This window comes from Osmia lignaria, chromosome 10, assembly GCF_051020975.1.
Source record: "Osmia lignaria lignaria isolate PbOS001 chromosome 10, iyOsmLign1, whole genome shotgun sequence".
Lineage (NCBI taxonomy): Eukaryota > Metazoa > Arthropoda > Insecta > Hymenoptera > Megachilidae > Osmia > Osmia lignaria.
In genome coordinates, this window is record NC_135041.1 from 6,739,335 (window position 1) to 6,756,945 (window position 17,611).

Here is a 17,611-nt window from a genome sequence, read left to right on the forward strand (position 1 = left end):
AAGCATTCTATATTGTCAGCGTCGAGTTGCAAGCATTCCATATTGTCAACGTCGAATCGTCAGCGCCGAGTTGCAAGCATTCCATTTGTCAGCGCCAAGTTGTCAGCGCGGAGTCGCAAGCATCCCATACGTCAGAATCAAATAGTTGACGTCAAGTCGTCAGCGTCGAATCGTCGGCATCGAGTCATCATCGTCGTGTCGTTAGTAGGAGAAATGTAGGCAGCAGGAGGGAAAAACTTTCTCACAGTGGGTATTCGCTTTCCCGGCTTCGATTTAGCGCTATCGACCTCGATATGCTCTTCCCGGAGGATTGTCCGTGGATCACGGAGCAACGCGACGCCGGCGTTCCTTGTTCCATCGACTTTGAAAGTTTCAAAAGGTCGGATCTCCCACAAATCACATAATTTGTATGCATGAAGTCGGAATGTAGACGCGTTACGATAGCACGACCGAAGTCGTGGCTCGTCGAGATTTCTGTGAGCTCTAGACGCAAATTTGGTCCAAGTCCCCTATGGTGCCGTGGTCGTGTAACGAATGTGGACACGGAGGGTTCTATGATTCTACTTCTACCTCGACGTTCTACGAGAATATCGTACCTCAAAGTTGCACGGTTGTGTTTCTTTTTTAGTGGCGAAGTACCATATTCGGAATCGCAAGTTGAAGGACCGTAAATCTACGCTGCTTTTGAACTTTCATTTTATTCATTCAGTTTGTAGGTAGTAAAATGATCATTGTTAACGATCTAGATTTGACATCTTCAAAAATAACATCTCGAAGGAAATTAATATAAACAAAAAATAATTTTCTGAAAAAATTCTACAAAAATTCTCCGAATACCTTAACGGGAAACATTTCAGTGGAAAGGTGAAAAACTTTAATCTGGCCCTTTTTCTCGACCTTACGTTCCATTTTAAATTACTCAGCCAGAATTAAGGAGTTTCATTTTTCCCGTTTCCGCAAATATTTTACGGACGTTCCTTTCATAGCCACGAGCCACGTTCCCGTATAAATTATAACTTCTTCTCGCGCCTCTCGAAAGAAGACATCGCTTTACTCTTTCCCTCTGTAATCGTTCGTATTTATGCCCGTTGAAATCGCGTTTGAGACGACGCGACCCGCACGATCGGTCAGCAATACAAATTGATTCTCGAGTAAACCGAATTTTCGAGAGTTATGGAAAAAGTTGGGAGCATTGTAATTGCAGTGGTCTTGCGAATTTATCCGCGACACCGGAGAAAGTTCATACACTGGTGACGCGAGAAATGGGAAAAAGGATCGATCGCTGGATACCTGGTGCACGACGTTGGAAAATTTCGCAAGGTACATTTGAATTTAACCCGGGATCCCGCGAAATCCTTACAATTCGACGTGTAATTAAAAACGATCTACGCCTGGAAGGGGAGGGAAATAAAAGAATGATACTCCTGATAATTGGAAAACGTGTGTTAATGGAATAACCACCGTTAAATCTAATATTTGATGAAAAAAGAAAGTTCCTTTTCACGGAAACGTAAAACTTCTATCTTCTTCTTTATCGTCATATTTAATTCCCGAATATGGAAGCCCGTTAATTTCATCAGATACGTTTGAAGTCTCCGAATGTTAGCTTCGTCGTATTGATCAGTCAAAGTGATTAATAATTTTCATGAAACGACAGACAGATATGTACGTTCGCAAAAAGAGCGGTTAGGGTTGTAAGAAGGGTGCTGGCAGAGTTGTACCGAACCGTATGCAAGAAGAGACATTGCGATGCTCCAATCCGCTTGACTGCGGCTGTGACACGAGCGACGAAAGAAGAAAGTAGGGCGATGAGCAGCGTGAAGGAGAGAAGGGTGAAAGGAGAGGCACGGGCATCGAAAAGGGAGTAAGGGATGGGGACAGATGCATCAGAACGGTATTTGTTGCGCACAAGGGTGAACAACGCAAGAAGAGCGGAAATGTGTAAAAAGACTAAACAAAAGCTTCAGCATCGAGTGCTAACGAGGTGAGAAAGGTTTAGACAAAGGTTACTTTCGAAGAATGAGGGTTGAAGGAGTTGAACGGAGCTGAAAAACGGAGCACCGCTGCAAGGGAATGAGTAAATAAAACGAGAAGCGAGTACTGGACAGGTAAAGGGAAATTAATTGCAACGTTGGTAGCTGAAAGGATTGTCAACGGAGAGGAACGCCAACATAGTTTTTTTTTTTTCTCGGACGTCTTAGATATGCAGAAGTCGTTGCAAAACGATGGCTGGAATTTTTTTAAAAAGAATCAAAAGAAATCTTGAGTGCTCTTGTAGATTAAAGTTTATTCCACCATACTCTTCTTTTACAAAATGAACCGGAAACGAAGTTTATTATTTTTTAATGCAATGATACTTTCATATTTGACAGACTCCTCTATTTACATTTATAGTCAGGAAATTGCTTGATGCTTTCTTTATTCCGAAAACCCTTCTGTCCTCATTTTCATCATTTTGTAATTTGGAGAACGATCACTATCGCTATTCCGCCCTTAAATCGATCGGCGCACATAATCCTCTCTCTGCTTCCAAATAATGTAGCGCTGCTTTGAATAATACCGTCATTATGCGGTAATACCGTAATTGCTCTACATCGTGTGAAACGATGGGTCCAGGTGTCAAATGGTACAAATCCATTCCCAGTCGATTTTGAGGTTTCGCCATACAGGGTGATCCTCTCGCTACGCTACCCGAAAAGAAGTGCCGCCACAATAGAATGTAGAAGTCGACATCCCATTTTTGTCATCGCTTACTTGACCCCTGCAGCGAAGACGGCTGTGTGCGTGAAAATGTGTGTAATAAGCAGAAGAGTTCCATTTAAGCGCTGCGGAAAACAGAATATTTTCTTAACACATTTTCACGCACACAGTCGTCTTCGCTGCAGGGGTCAAGTAAGCGATGACAGAAATGGGATGTCGACTACTACATTCTATTGTGGCGGCACTTCTTTTCGGGTAGCGAAGCGAGAGGATCACCCTGTAGCTTTTATCATTTCATTGTTCTCCATGTTCAATATTGAAAGTCGAATTTTTTCCGTTAATTTCAATGATCTCTCTGTTGCAGGTAACACGAGAGGAAATAAAATTTCGGCAGGACCAGACGCGCCTTGGTTTCTATCTACCCACGCCAATGTCCGTCGAAGGGACCTTCGAAAAATCGAAGACGAGTCACCTGGTTGGAGAAAAGAACGCGGATCGGCATCTCGAGGACAGAAAGAACCGGAATGGAAGAAGCGTCTCGGTGACGAAGCCACGGTCGCGACGGTGGACAAGGTAGGAAGGTCGACGCTGGAGAACCGGAGCGCGGAACAGACAGGACGAGGAAGAAGGAAGGTGGTTACGGCTGAGTGGGTGACGGAGAAAGGACGAGGCTTGGAGGTAAGGTGGAACAGGTGAAAACGAGACGGAGGGGAAAAAAGGAAAGCTACGAAGACAACAGAATTGTGTGAGTAGGAGAAAGAGAGATTGAGAGTGGAGAGAGATAGGAAGGGATGATGAAAAAAGAGGCCGAGGCAGAGACCTACATATTCCGCGGGGCCAATGAGACGGCGCAATGTGGTGGCACGGTGTTTCTCGTCCTTTTCCAACGAGTTTACCCGATCATGGAACGAAGTACAGCGCAGCCGAGCCGAGGGGAGGGAAGCGAAGGTAGCTGGTCGGAGCAGAGCGGTAGACCAACTCAGTTGCTCACGAGCATTCGCCAGAGAACGTACGAACGAAACATGGCTGTCCGTTTCTTGAACAACGCGGGTGTCGTGCTCGCGACGTGTACGGTGTTTCTGGTGTTCGCTAACATTCTTGTTCACGCCGATGCCGAACAAACGCAGTCGACCTTCAACGTGGAGAAGCTGTACGTACCGGAGGTGTGCGACGCCAAGTCGAAGATCGGTGACCAGCTAACTATGCACTACACCGGCACGTTGCAGGATGGCACCAAATTCGATTCAAGGTCAGTGGAGCTTTAATTAACCAGACGTACCTACCTGTGATAAAAGGATGCGCATACCGCGCGTGTCCCTCCGTGTGACTTCGTGCTGGTCGGATCTTTTGTCGGGTTTCGAGTACACGTGTCACTGGACCGCGGCGTACGCTCCGTCCCATAAGTCATGGGACAACAACATTTTAATTTTCGAATGAAGCATTAAATGTTTATTGTTTATTTCACACGTCGTATTGCACGCGAAATATTTCTATGTTTACATATATGATAACGATTTCAAGAGTTTGATTAAAATATTTGAACTCTATGTTGAAAAATATTTGTCAATATATTTGAAGTTATCCTGGAATCGGTAAATAATTATTTTATTTAAAATTGAGGGTATTTAATTTAAACTAATAAATGTCCCATGACTTATGAACAAAATAGTATGTTATAAAATCATGCTGCAAGTGACTCTTCTTCACGCGTTTTTCATCGAATATTTCAACAGCTTTTTGTGTCACACTTACTTACTAAAGTAGGCTTTAACTTTGAACGACTCGTTTGGGAGCAATGACGTGTACCATACTCAGATGCTGGGTTATCTGACTGCCTACACGTAGGCTGATATGATGCTAGCAATTATGAAATTGCTCGCCCGATTAATTTAAAGTGATCGTTATTATTCACTGCGTTGTTTCGTGTCGGATAGAATGTCTTTTTTCCGGTTGATTACATCTCAACTCGATTTATCGAGTGACATATGTTGATAGAAGAAATTAATGCGTTTAAGATCTAGAATGCTAGCGGTGATCGACACCATACAAATCATGTTAATATGATTGCTCTTGCGCGGGATATCAAGGGAGGACTTAATGTGTTGAATACTGCAGTAAAGGGACACGCGTAGTAAACTTTCAATTTGCTACCTCGCATTATTAGTTATATTTTTTCCTTTTATTTTTAATAATTATTTGATTAGATAAAATTTGAGAAGCCGTGACAATGAACATTATCAATTGAAAAATGAAACAATTGTCTTCTGAATAATTGCAATTAAAGCGTGTCTTATTATACACGGCTGTTTTCACTGCGGTATTATCTCCTTGCCTAACGAGGACGAGTCGTGATGCAACTTGCAATTCAAATATGACATACTTGGATCTTAGTTGCAGTAGAACTTCATTTTAAATTTACTTCTAACTATAATTTTGTTATTATTATTCTTTTCAAATCTTAATATAGTAACGTACTGCGGTAAATAATCGTTTCCTTAGTCTTATTAGCCAAGATTTCTTTAGCCACTGTATTGAAAATTAATTCCAAACGATAAAGAAGGCCAATGTTCAAGAACGCACTCAATAGCAGAAATACGTCAAATTACATCATGCTCATTCAAGTGGCACGAGAAAAAGAAGCGGATCTCTCGCGTCATTAAAAAGTTGTCTATCGACATAATTGGACTGCTCGTAGTATCGTTTCTGCTTCTTGTCACAAAAGTTGTTTGCATTCGAGAAGGATTGCTTCCTTATATTATTCAGAATACTGATTTCAATAGTATTGACATACAGTTGAATCTTTAAGCTTAATAATAAGAAAAGAAATTGAAATTCTTATTAACCCTTTCGCTGCCACGGTGGTCCCATGGGACCGACGCTTGTCTTTTTATTTGGGCCATGAATTTGTTTAAACTGCGTCACGGGTGACCACCACTAAGAAAAATGTGCTATTGGCAAGATTGTACCGTTATTTTAATATATTTTGCAGTTCTTTGCCATTATAAAAATTTTAATATGCAATTTGTATTGTGGCCCACTGGTGCAAGTTCAAAAATGCGCGTGGCAGCGAAATGGCGGACCATGGAGAGAGTCACAGTTCTAATTTAATTTTGTATTTCATATTATTTTTATTTTCTAAATTTTCCTCTATTTCTTCAAAAATTATTCTTCTAATATATAAAATTCTTTCGTTTCAAAATTATACATTCGAGAGTGTACACAATTTGTATCACAACTTGCACCACAGTAATTGATATTCTCGATAGAATGAATTCACGATTCGAGTGTTCCTTATCTAAAAGCGAATATTACCAAGCACCGATGTCACGTAGAGCAGGCGTTTCGAATAGTTTAAAGTAGGAACACTCGTAAGTCGTAGGCATTCCATGCGACGTGCTTGGGTTTTGGATCGTTCAAACGGAAAGTCCCTCGAAACCATCGATCTTCCTTCTTAAAATTCTAACTACTCATCACAGATGGTTCGTCCATTTATCTGTACTCAGAAATTGGGAAACCTTGGAGCAATCAAATACATCACCATCATTAGAATTTAACCCCTTGGCTACTATGTCACTTATATTCAGGTGACACCTGAATTGTGACGCTCATTTTATGAAAGATAATATTACTTAAAATTAACAAATGAACACTCTATCCTGTAGGTTTTTCGTAGAAAATCTCTGTGTTATTTTCTCTCATAACACAACGTCTTGCCTCGACATAAGAAAGTTTAATTACTTGCCAGAGCATGTTCCATGGATTCCGTTACGACAATGTGGAACACGCGTGTTTCCGTTGCTTAGAATAGAGTTCTGACTCATTATCGGTCCCGAGAAATCTCACCAACGAAGTAACTCATGCGATTCGAATGTTTGGCGATTTACTTACGTTATCTGATGTCATTTGCAGAAATAATTGCACCTTGATTTTAATGGCAAATGTAATTTGTTGATCGATGATGGTATAAAGATCGGTGACAGGAAACTATAGTTATCTTCTCAGATGAACGATGCTCGTGATAAAGAGCATTTTAAATAGAAATTTTTCATTCGAAATAGACAAACGAAATTGATTCTGTTTGGCTAGAGAAACCGATAACCGTCCTATTTCACCGCGAAACTGATAACCGTCTCTCTATTCACCGTTAAATATATTCGTGTGTAAACAAGGACTGTTATCGCGAGTTCTTGCGACCTTCATTCCTGACAGATTAAATAATCGCACTTTCTTCTCCACGCCGATGGCACCAGGATTATCACACGACTGTTTGTGTCAGCGAAATATCACGCTATTTATAACCAGAGGCAAGCTTAGCAGACTGTGAACGAAGAATTTAGATTTGTCATTCAGTTGGAGAGCTATGGATCACGGGGTGTTATAATGGGCTTGATTGTTTGTCAAGTAATTATTCATATTATAATATTGCAAAGGAAATACATTGTTCCTTCTAAGATACTTAATAGATGTTAGATTTTCTTTTTCAAGCACCGATAAAATGTAGTTATTTATTTCTTGGAATTTTTAAAATTGTTTACAATATATTTTTTATTTTTTCTTATATTACTTTGTGGAAATATCGGGTCGGGTATCCTAAACTTTGGGTTCTCCCACAACTCTATTATATTTTAAAAGACTAAAGAACATTATTTCACTGCTTGATCCTTAAAATTGTCTTTTATCATTATTTGATAAATTGTTCACTGAAATAAGTTTACCAGCGACGATACATCCTGTCTAACAGGATAAGATATGTTTTCAAACGTTGCTGTACCACGGATTATGCAACCCACGGGAACGTGCATTATTCAAGTTCGATATTATAATATAAGCAGGATAGGCGACGAAAAGTCCTTTGTGGTCGCAATATCGCGCGAAATTGTATCGCGTTCGGATAAACGTCGTCCCGCTCGTGTTTTCATAATCATTTGGAAATCATCGCTCGTTAAAAGTTTCCCGGAACGTTCCGCTTTATACTTGCCTTTCACAGAGTTTCCCTCTCCCTTTCTTTCCTCCTGTTTATCAGTATTTCGAAGCTGCTCTACTCCGCGTCGCTTTGATGGTCACATTAATTAAAATGTAAAAAATTGCACGCGTCGAGCAGACGGATCTACCTTTGTACTCGCGAATTCTTTTACCTGTGTGGATCGCGTTTGAATGCGTTTTCGCACGCATCATATCCGGTGAAACGAAGTGTAACATCCTCCACTGTCTGTCGTCATTTCGAACACGGCAAAGGGATCTTAACCGTTAACCTGTTGCCTAACTATTTGTTTCGATCGATTCTCTGTATTGCACGTATGTCTATAGGGTGTTCAAAAAACGAGTATACAGCGTCATTTTTATATGAGTTGAATCAAGAATTTAGTGTTGTTTCATTTTTGGTTCTGTTTCATTCTTTTTAGTTGAATCTTCCAGCGATGTTGTTAGGGAACGATAATGAGAGCCGACCGAGGTAACCGTTTTGCCTCGTCCAAATAGTTTCGTGTTGCCGTTATTGGTGCCGTTAATCGAGAAGCGGACATGCTGTGACGGGAAAAGTTAATGCCACGTTTGGGGATCACGAAAGAGGCGATGAACCATGTAGCAGACGTGTCAGTTCCATTATACAGAGTCAAACAACATAGAATTTTTTTTTTTTTATTAGTGTATTAATTTACAGTCTGTCGTAAAGTGACAATAAGTAAATTGGTTAAATTATTACAATATCTCTTACATACAAAAGGGATGCTCTTGAATAAAATAAGGATCTGATAAGTTTTAAACTAGTGTAAGGTATATATCAATGTTTTATATATCTTTAACCTGGCGACAGAGATGGTTTCTTTAAGTATATTTGTAGCTAGTTGATTTGGATGATGCGTAAGTCTATTCTTATATCTATTGAGAAATGTTATCTCTTCTTTGATCGTTGGTATTTGTAGGTCACATCTGATCAGTTTGTTAGGAACAAACCAGGGAGCTTTTGTTATACTTCTAAGTACTTTAGATTGAAATCTTTCGATTATATTTTTATATTAGAGTTGAATTCCGTATGTCCAAACAGGTTGAGAATGCTTTTATAGATGAGTATGTTTTATTTTTAACAATGGAAAATAAAACATAGAGTTAAAATTTTTATTTTAATTAAAATAGCCTACATGCGAGGTGTATGAAAATTTTCGTAAGTAAACTGTTAGATTTTATGATGACCTTTCGATAAAACACGAAACTGAACGTATTAAATAAGGGTGAAAAGGAAATAGTGCTCCAAATCGATGTTTAGTTCACGATAAAATAGCATTGCTAAAATTAAAGTGCACGGAATCAATTTTTCCTATTTTGAATAACGGTAAAAAGTAACTTAACCCTTTTCAGAATTCATGGTACCGAGGAAACATTCGCATGTTTCAAGCACGAATTTGAATTTCATTTGTCCCCATAAAACATCAGCTGCCACGTTGAACATTTCGCTTACATGGCGCACATGTGTGGAACCGTGGACTCGTGCGAGTTATTTTCTGCCTTGTTAATTCTCTAATTACACGCGGCGATTAAGTTTCTCATTTCGGAGCAACGTTTGCTGAACGAAACTCCAGGTAACACGGTAGTTTCGCGTGGTCAACAAACCTGGAGAAAATACGAGTGAATGAGGAACTGGGCGGAGGCGGACAGCAAGCGTACTCGAGCGGATTCGCGACGTTAGAAAAGCGGATAGAAAACGAATAGAAAACAAATTTTTCGATTTAGTTGAGAAACACAGATAGAAATTTGTCTTTAGAATTAAGATTACATTTTCAGGAGCGTATATATACGCTGCCCGCAGCGTTAGGGGTTAAAAGAGAAGATTGTCCCTTCGGGAATTTATCGCAGCTTGATACGTCGGTAATGGTGTACTTTTTTACCGAACACAGCCTCGGTATCGCGAGTTTATAGAAGTTTTTCTGCTCCATTTTACTGCTCGAACTATGTTCCTTAAGGAGACCGTTCTTTTCAAAGATGCGCTCAATTCCTACGCTTCCACTTTGCAGCACGAGTGGAAAGCGAGTCAACGACGAGTTGGCGCGATGATTAAAAGCGTCGCGAGACTTTCATCTCGGACGTGAGTCGTTCGTCGATTGCCACTCGTCCCATTTCCTCTGCAATGTATCCCCGTGTATCTCGCGTCTTGGCATTACGCTTCGTGGTTGCCTCGAGTACCTGTTTATTGTTCTGTACTCGCATGTTCCTTTACTTTCATCCGCTGTTGGTAGATGGTTTTATCCATGGGCGAAAACCTTGACTTTGTCGTGTTATCCACTCATTTGTTGATTTCTTATCTACCAACACTGCTAGCTAATATCTCGTAGTTTCAACATTCATTGATAAGATTGCAATAATCAATACAGAAGATAATCCAGTGTTTTCTCTACCATTTCATACGTGTCCTGTTAAGTGGAAAGATCTGAAGTGTTAATTAAATTACGTAATTCTTTTTTTTAAATATATTTTAACACGTTGAACGCCACAGTGAAAATGGGCATTTCTTGTTGGTTGTATTGAAGCTCTAATTATTAAGAATAGGAATAGTTATTTTTTAAATTTCAAATTTCAAGCTTATTAATTTCAAGCTTATTATAATTTCAAAATTATTTAAAATAATCTTTTTCAGTTGTTTTCTTTTAATTATTCTGGCATTTGTAATTTGCGCTGCCGATCACTGGTGACCCTTCAATGATCTTATGGTCCTATGACGTCTGATGCTGTTAAAAACTCAGGGATGTGCGGGTATCCGAAAATTCAGGTCGGAAATTTTTTTCGAGATGTCGCTCCATCAGACCCGACCCGAGACTCGGGTGTCCGGTCACCTCTATGTAGTATCTTCGTCCAAGTGGAATAATTCCGAGTTTGACCGGACAACATAAGCCCACCTTAATTCACTCGTTCACGAGCCGTGTTCCCGGTTGAACGTAAAATTTTTCGGCTCAAACATACTCTTGGCATAGCGAACCGTCGTTCGGCACGGTTTTTGTCCCGCGAATATTCCGCTCCATGTCGACGCTTTAATGTACTCTTTCCATCCGTTGTTCCACCCTCGCCAGCTCGGCACGCTTGCTCACCCGTTCGTTTATCTCGGCTCCACTTCCTCCCGTTCGCGTATTTCTCTCGAGGCGTGTCGCGTCGCGCATCGAGCCCGGCCAGAGATGTAGGTACATACATTTCTGAAGGTGTACTGAATCGACGCGTTGAACGCGACCCGTGAATGTCGTTGACACCAATGGAAATCACGGTAGGCACGCGGTGGATCGGTCGTTGAAAAAAAAAGAAAAAAAGAAAACGCTGCGGAATCCGCGACGCGGATTGCTCGAGTGTTGTTCAGACTAGAAGACGCTTGCCTCGTTGGTATTCTTCCTCCTTTCTTCGTGATCACCGTAAATGATGTCCAGCTGCGATGATATTCAGTGAACCGCAAAATAAATTCGTACCTTCTCAATTAATTACTAGGGTGTTGGAAATTTTTCTGACAATAAAACTATCAAGAAACGTTTCTTCAAGTTCTTGCAAGAAGGACATTAGAACTCTTTGAATTTGACTGTTTCGATTCCACAAACGTTCCCGTATTCTTTGTCCCCCTTCGTTTCCTTATTGTCGCGTTCTCCTCCTTTTTTCTTATCTTCTCGAAGGAATATCGGGTTAAAGGCCTGGTTTATCGGGGCTACGTCTGCGTCAGTTTGTAGCACACAGTCGTTCGTTTCCCAGTTCCCTCGGGTTCTTTCTATTTTACCGGGCGAACTCGTGTGTACGTTGAACGCATATATGATGCTCGTCTTCGGGAATGTTCACGATTATGCAAAACGTTGTCAGATTGCCGTACGTACGTACCTAATTCGCAATGCGCCGTTAACTATCGATGAAGATTGTGTTCGTGATTCGAATTGCTGAGGCAATTTTAACGAGATTTTTATTCAACCGGTTGTGAGGCTCTGAAGATTGGAAAAGTATTGTATTAGAAAGTTAGCGTGTACAGTATTAGATTCTAAAGCTTTTGAGAATTACTCAACATTTTACTGTGCTCTTCATTATCACAAATTTCTTTTTTCATTACCTATTTATTTTGCAAAAATATTTCTAGTCCTTATTATAATTATACTATTATAAGTAAATAATTGCCTTAATCAATGATCGGCATTTACTTTTATTTATAATAGAAGGGGATGTAATAAGTTAAATACTCTTTGAATGCAGAAAATATTTTCCAAGATTTTACGTGAATTTCGTTCATAATTCGATGATAAACAGAATGAAAAGGAGGTCTGATAACGATTGTTGCGGTCCACGTTAACCCGATTGCGCACCGAGATGTATAATTGCGTCTAGCTTATTTGATCGCATTTACTGCACATTTATAGGATCTTGCATGCACGGCTGCGAGCGTGTACACGGTTAATATTAACAGATTTTACTGCACGAGTGGTTTTCAGCCTGATTTCGCATCATGGACGAAATTGAGGCACGTACACTCTAACGAGATCCAACCTACAGGAAGTAGCGAGAGTTTGTTTGTCGAGATTACTTCGTGTAAGATGCGCTTTCTTTTTTCTTTGCATTTTATTTGTCACTGATTAAATCTCGACCTAGATTGCAGCCTGTTACGCGAAGACGAGTTCAACGGAACTCACTTTCGTCTTTCAGTTCTAGCTTGTTTCAAGCGCATCAGTCACGATTTTCTATTTTTTTTTTTTTTAATTTTGGTAATTATTCCTCAATAATTTTATTATTTATTCTATTCGATAGAAGTGTATGAAGACTCCAAGATATCCTGCCGAGTCGAGCGGGGAGTAACGGGTATTCGAAATTTTCTGATTCACCCGCACCTTTGCTAATTATTTCTGCAATTATTCCCTTAAGGATCTAGATCGATCGATGCTTATACTGCACAGGTTACGTACACATTTACCCAGTCGATTATTTCGTCGCGTTTCATGGATACATAGAGACAAGGCTGGGCTTAACATTGTCTACCAAGTGAGAACCGTGTAGGGAAGCGGTGCATAACGAAGGAATCGGAGCGGATATTAACGGGAATCCGAAGCTTATTCAATTATACAACCCGCGTTATATCTGATTTTATACTGCACGGTTATTGATGCGATTCGACAGATTAGATTCGATTTCTATCGAAGGGAAACGTTCAACCGTTGCCCGACTATGTTTCATTCTGGATAACTCGTTCTTGTAATTGACAGATCGTGAATCATAGAAATTCGGTTGTATGATCGATGAAAATTGACCCCCGTTTGGAAATGGGTCGTATCAATTTTGCATAGTCGCTACGCTGGGTTGATCGAGTTGGCCGGTTGTTAGCGGTGTCGCTTGTTTGGGGAGCCTTAACGAGGGGTCGCTATGGGAGACACAAAATTGACGAACCATGCTCTGAGTAACCGTCGAAGGAACGCTGTAAGACTGTGACTAGTGTTGGAACTGAACGTAACTGAATTTTTCAGAAGGTTGCACACGGAGTTTCACACTCAAAGTTTATGTCTCTCGATAATGTTATCAGCACTCTGATTAATTTCACCAATCTCTATTCAAATAAAACTCGATTAGACGTAGACTTAAACGTATCATCTATTAGATAATAATTGTCAAAAAATTTCGTTGTATTTTGTAATTTCCATTTGAAAACTCCGATCTTACGATTGGTTCTTATTCCTATATACACTTTATGGTTTCCGCACATCTGAGAAAACAGATCAGCGCGCAAGAATAAACGTCGATGTTACTTTGTCAAGTCTCTTCCTCGTTTTCTTGTTATCGTGTAATTGATCATTTTCTTACATACGTCACGTTACAGGTGTTTTCTTACATATTGCCGCGTAATGACGAAAGTTTCGCAAACCACACTGTGAGTTCGCACAAAAAATTGTTGGTTCTTTGTTGGTAGTTCAATCGAGCTTCGAGTGTTCATTACAAGTCCCATGAAAACATCGAAGTCAATTAAACTGATAGAAAAGTAACGGGCTGATGGTTGTCGAACGAACGCTTTTCTTAGCACGTTGATGTCTGCTAAAAGCGTGCATGAACCCGAAAATATCGGGTTCAGTCGGTTTGGGTATTCGAGATTTTATTAATTAACGCACACTTCTAATGGCTACGCGTTTCATGGAATCTATAACTTTTGTAAATTTACAACTCACCCGTATCGTATGCTTGCCTCTCTGGTATCTGTACTGGTGCGTTGGATATTTTACGCGAAACCGGATGTGCTCGTGGAGCATGCAATTGAGAGACAGCCAAGCCAGACGTAGGGAGCAGACGTATCCCGCATTAATTTAGCCGACGCCACCGTTACATATCTCCTGTATTTAGCTAAAACACGCCTCCGCATACTTCCGGAGACTTCAACTTTCTCGGAAAGACTGCGAGCCGGTCGCAATTGTTAGCAGTACCGCGGAACAGGAGGGTACAAAGGTATGCGTGAGCATAAATGAAATTCATAACTTAAATAAACCGTCTGAATTAACAGAATCGAGTCCATACTCGCAGTATCACTTATACAGAGCTCAAACTTTCCTTCCATCAGTGTGGTCGTATTTTTAACGTTTCTGAAGTGACAACGATATCACTTTTAATGTTATCAGTAAATTTTATTATCGTCATCAGACGTTTATTCTTTTGGTTTCAATTTCTCTTATCTTCTGAATTCTGAACGATGATACAAGTCAAATGAAACGTAAGTTTGCAGTGATTAAATGTGAACGTAAAATAAGTAAATTTGAATTAATAATATTATAGTTGATACCATTAAATATTAAGTATGAAAACTGAATGTTTGTATCCTTAATTAATTATTGTTAAAATTTACCGTACTACAATAGCTTTCATTAGATTAACTGGTTCATTTAATAAAAATGTAAATGCACAAAACATTGCATTGAATATTATACGATAATAATTCAATTAATAGTAATAAATACCAGGAGACGCAAGCGTACTATAAAATTCATTACGTTGAAATCAATTTCACAGTAAATATGTTAAAAGAGAAAATATTTTCAAATTAAATTAAACATTCAAGCTTTCAGTTTTGTATTTTCCTCAACTGTACGGGAAAAATAAACTGGCAAAGTGTTTACATAGACCGCCAAAATCGATATCTCGATCGAGGAGTAGCACGCTACAGGGAACTGTTATTGCAAGTGATTTATGCTTGGAAAGTAGATTCAGTTGGATACACTTTCCAGCATGCAAAGTTATAGTTTACCCCTATTTTTCTCTTCTAACCAAGCTTTTAACTAATAAAACGATCTTACGGAATATTCTTACATTCCACTGAAAATGCAGGTTGCTGATTAAATTAAGAATCATTTATTCTCATTAAGACATTCAAGTCAAAAATCATTTTAAAACTGTAATTTCATAAATCCCTCATTCTTCTCCGTTCGTTTTCCCCATCCTTTAAATCAAGTAAACTCTACTACATAAAGAAAAAGAAAAAATTATTTTTCAACTTTCACCATGATGGAAAAACTTCACCGTCTCGTGCGGCAATAAAAGCTCCTCGACCATCGTTTTCCCCCGATCGCATTAGAAAACCGATGCACGTAACCCCGTTCCCATTCACGAGATCAATTATTCGCGCGCGAGCAAGTTGGTCTAAGGGAAGGGACGGAGCCCCATAATTTTCCCATGTTTGTTCTAACCGCGAAGCAACAGCGTGTTCGAAAGGGTCGCAATCTCGCGCGGGCTGAGCTGTTTAGCGTGCAGACCACGAGTCCCTCAGTCGATTACCTTGAAAGTTCATTCGTGAAGCCGGGTACTGGGTCGAAGGACCGATAACGAGGAGGCAAGGTACGATAACGTTATCGTTCTCGGCGAACCTTCATCGTCGTCGTCGATGGCGCGGACTAGCCGCACGATGTGTGTTCACAGAGTGCACAACCGTTATCTCATCGCGCACGCTATCCTGACTGAAGCCAAGCATCGACCGGAACATGTGTCGATACACCGTAGAAAAACCTGATCATCTTAATGGGATTATATGGTTGAAGAGTGTACAGTCGCCGTAGAAATATACCATGCTAGTAAATCTCGTCGATCTGTAGATGACACGTGTTTCGTTCGCGTTTGACTGACACGAAAGATGAGCAGTGTGGGATTAAAGGAAGGTCTAAGGGTCATAGTTACCAGGGGGTTTCGTTATAAATCTTCCATTTATTATATTAAAAAATATTGAATGAAATTCTCTTCTACTGTTGCCCCCTTTCTTAGGATTCAATGTTATTCGATTTTATTTAGAATAAATTTTTAAAGCAAGTTTATCAAACAAGGGATCCTCGAAGGATAGATAGCCTTGGGACCCAGAAATCGTTCTCCAGCCCTGAAGGTGAACAGTGCTAATAATGAGTTTGAATTGAATATCAGAAGCTACACTGCTTTAAGATATGGAAGTTCGAAAGGTTAATCCATAAAAAAGTTGTTTAAACTTAGGAAATCATTAACTCGTCCTTATAAATTTTGAAACGCTTTTAGAATGAAAATTTGCAAAATTAACGATGCAATGAGTTAAGGAAAGAAAAGAAAAGAAATTGGTAAGAAAGGAAGAAGAACTTACCCCGAGGAGACTTCTCGCGTGAATTTACATTTAACGAGCGAAGAAACTCGAGCACTCGCTGTTTTCCGCCGTTCCAGCGCTATTTATGGAATAAAACGCGATATTAACCCGCATCCGGTTTACGATAGTCTTTTAAATATTACGTCAATGCTCGCATTTTCAAGCGTAACCGTCAGACTGAGGCTTATACTTAGACGAATTACCTTTTTGTCGATCGACCATAGACGGTATCGGGCCTGCAATTAATTTCCCAGTTGCTTACGATGTCAACGTCATGCGCCGACTAATTGTCCTTCTATCAACATAATGGAGTACGTAGTAAACCACGAGCCATCGGTAAGTACGATCATCGGAATATTCTACGAGGCAGTGTGTACTTTACGACGTGCACTCTGTTTCGACGCTGCCGACCTGATCGTGACAAGATAATTACCTTATCCTGAAGTGTATTCGATTGATTCGACATCGAAACCTTGTTTTATCGAATCTTCCGTTTATACGATAAATAATTGAAGTTATATATTTAACAGAGATGCAAATTTGCATTCTTCGGGTTAAATCGGGATGGGTTCTCGAAAGTATAAAATTGTAGCGTCTCTGAAAACGATCGAAGATTATTTTTTAAACAATCGAAGGTTGTCATTCCCGTCTTAGAATAAACGATTCAAGTATTCTGGAACGCGTGAAGATCAATTCCACAGGTTCACCTCGATTCCCTAGATGTCGAAACTGTCAAGTTTCATCCGTAAAAGCCTGTCTACATCCTCCGTGTTTCCATCCTATTTTTCTTTTTCTCTATAACTCCACGTGATTCGATTAGTATCCGTAGAAGCTGCATCTGTTCGATTGGAACAGTCTCTCCGAATTTTAGGTATATTAATCTTTCCTGGTGGATAAAGTTCCGAGGTTTGTCAAAGGATGCATTCATGCCTGCTTTGGTCAGCCTATAATGCTGTCCTTTGATGTCGCGATTTTGATGTTAGAAATCGTACATCGATAGTCGATGTTTGTGGCAAAGTTTGAGCTTCTTAATTGTCTTCTGCAGCAACAATCGAAGTTCGAGCTTCAAAAGAATTTATTGGTGTGGGCAATTATTTATTTAAATATTTGTACATTGGAAAATAATTCAATTGAATACTAACTTATAAGAATATAAAAAAATAAACAATAAGAAATTTTCAGATTAATGAATCCAGAAAATTGGATCTGAATTTAATTTATCCCTCAAATTCTCTAACGTGAATTCATTTAACCGGATAATCAGCTCACGGTGTACTCTACCCCATATAAGCTGTTTTGTATTTCTGGATGCAATAAAGTTGGTGTTGGTGAATTTGTAGA

At 39.7% G+C, this 17,611-nt stretch overlaps 1 protein-coding gene across 2 annotated transcripts in view; it reads left to right on the forward strand.

The window, feature by feature from the left end:
* Window positions 1-3,213: 3,213 nt before the first annotated feature.
* The window catches only part of Fkbp14 (peptidyl-prolyl cis-trans isomerase Fkb14), a 76,360-nt gene continuing 61,962 nt past the window's right edge, over window positions 3,214-17,611 (forward strand). Inside the window, exon 1 of one of the 2 annotated variants that reach the window (XM_034340104.2) lies at window positions 3,214-3,949. In XM_034340104.2, coding sequence (XP_034195995.1) covers window positions 3,492-3,949 — 458 coding nt within the window. In that variant the 5' untranslated portion in view covers window positions 3,214-3,491. The remainder of the gene's footprint in view (window positions 3,950-17,611) is intronic. The other variant, XM_034340105.2, reaches the window with a different exon arrangement.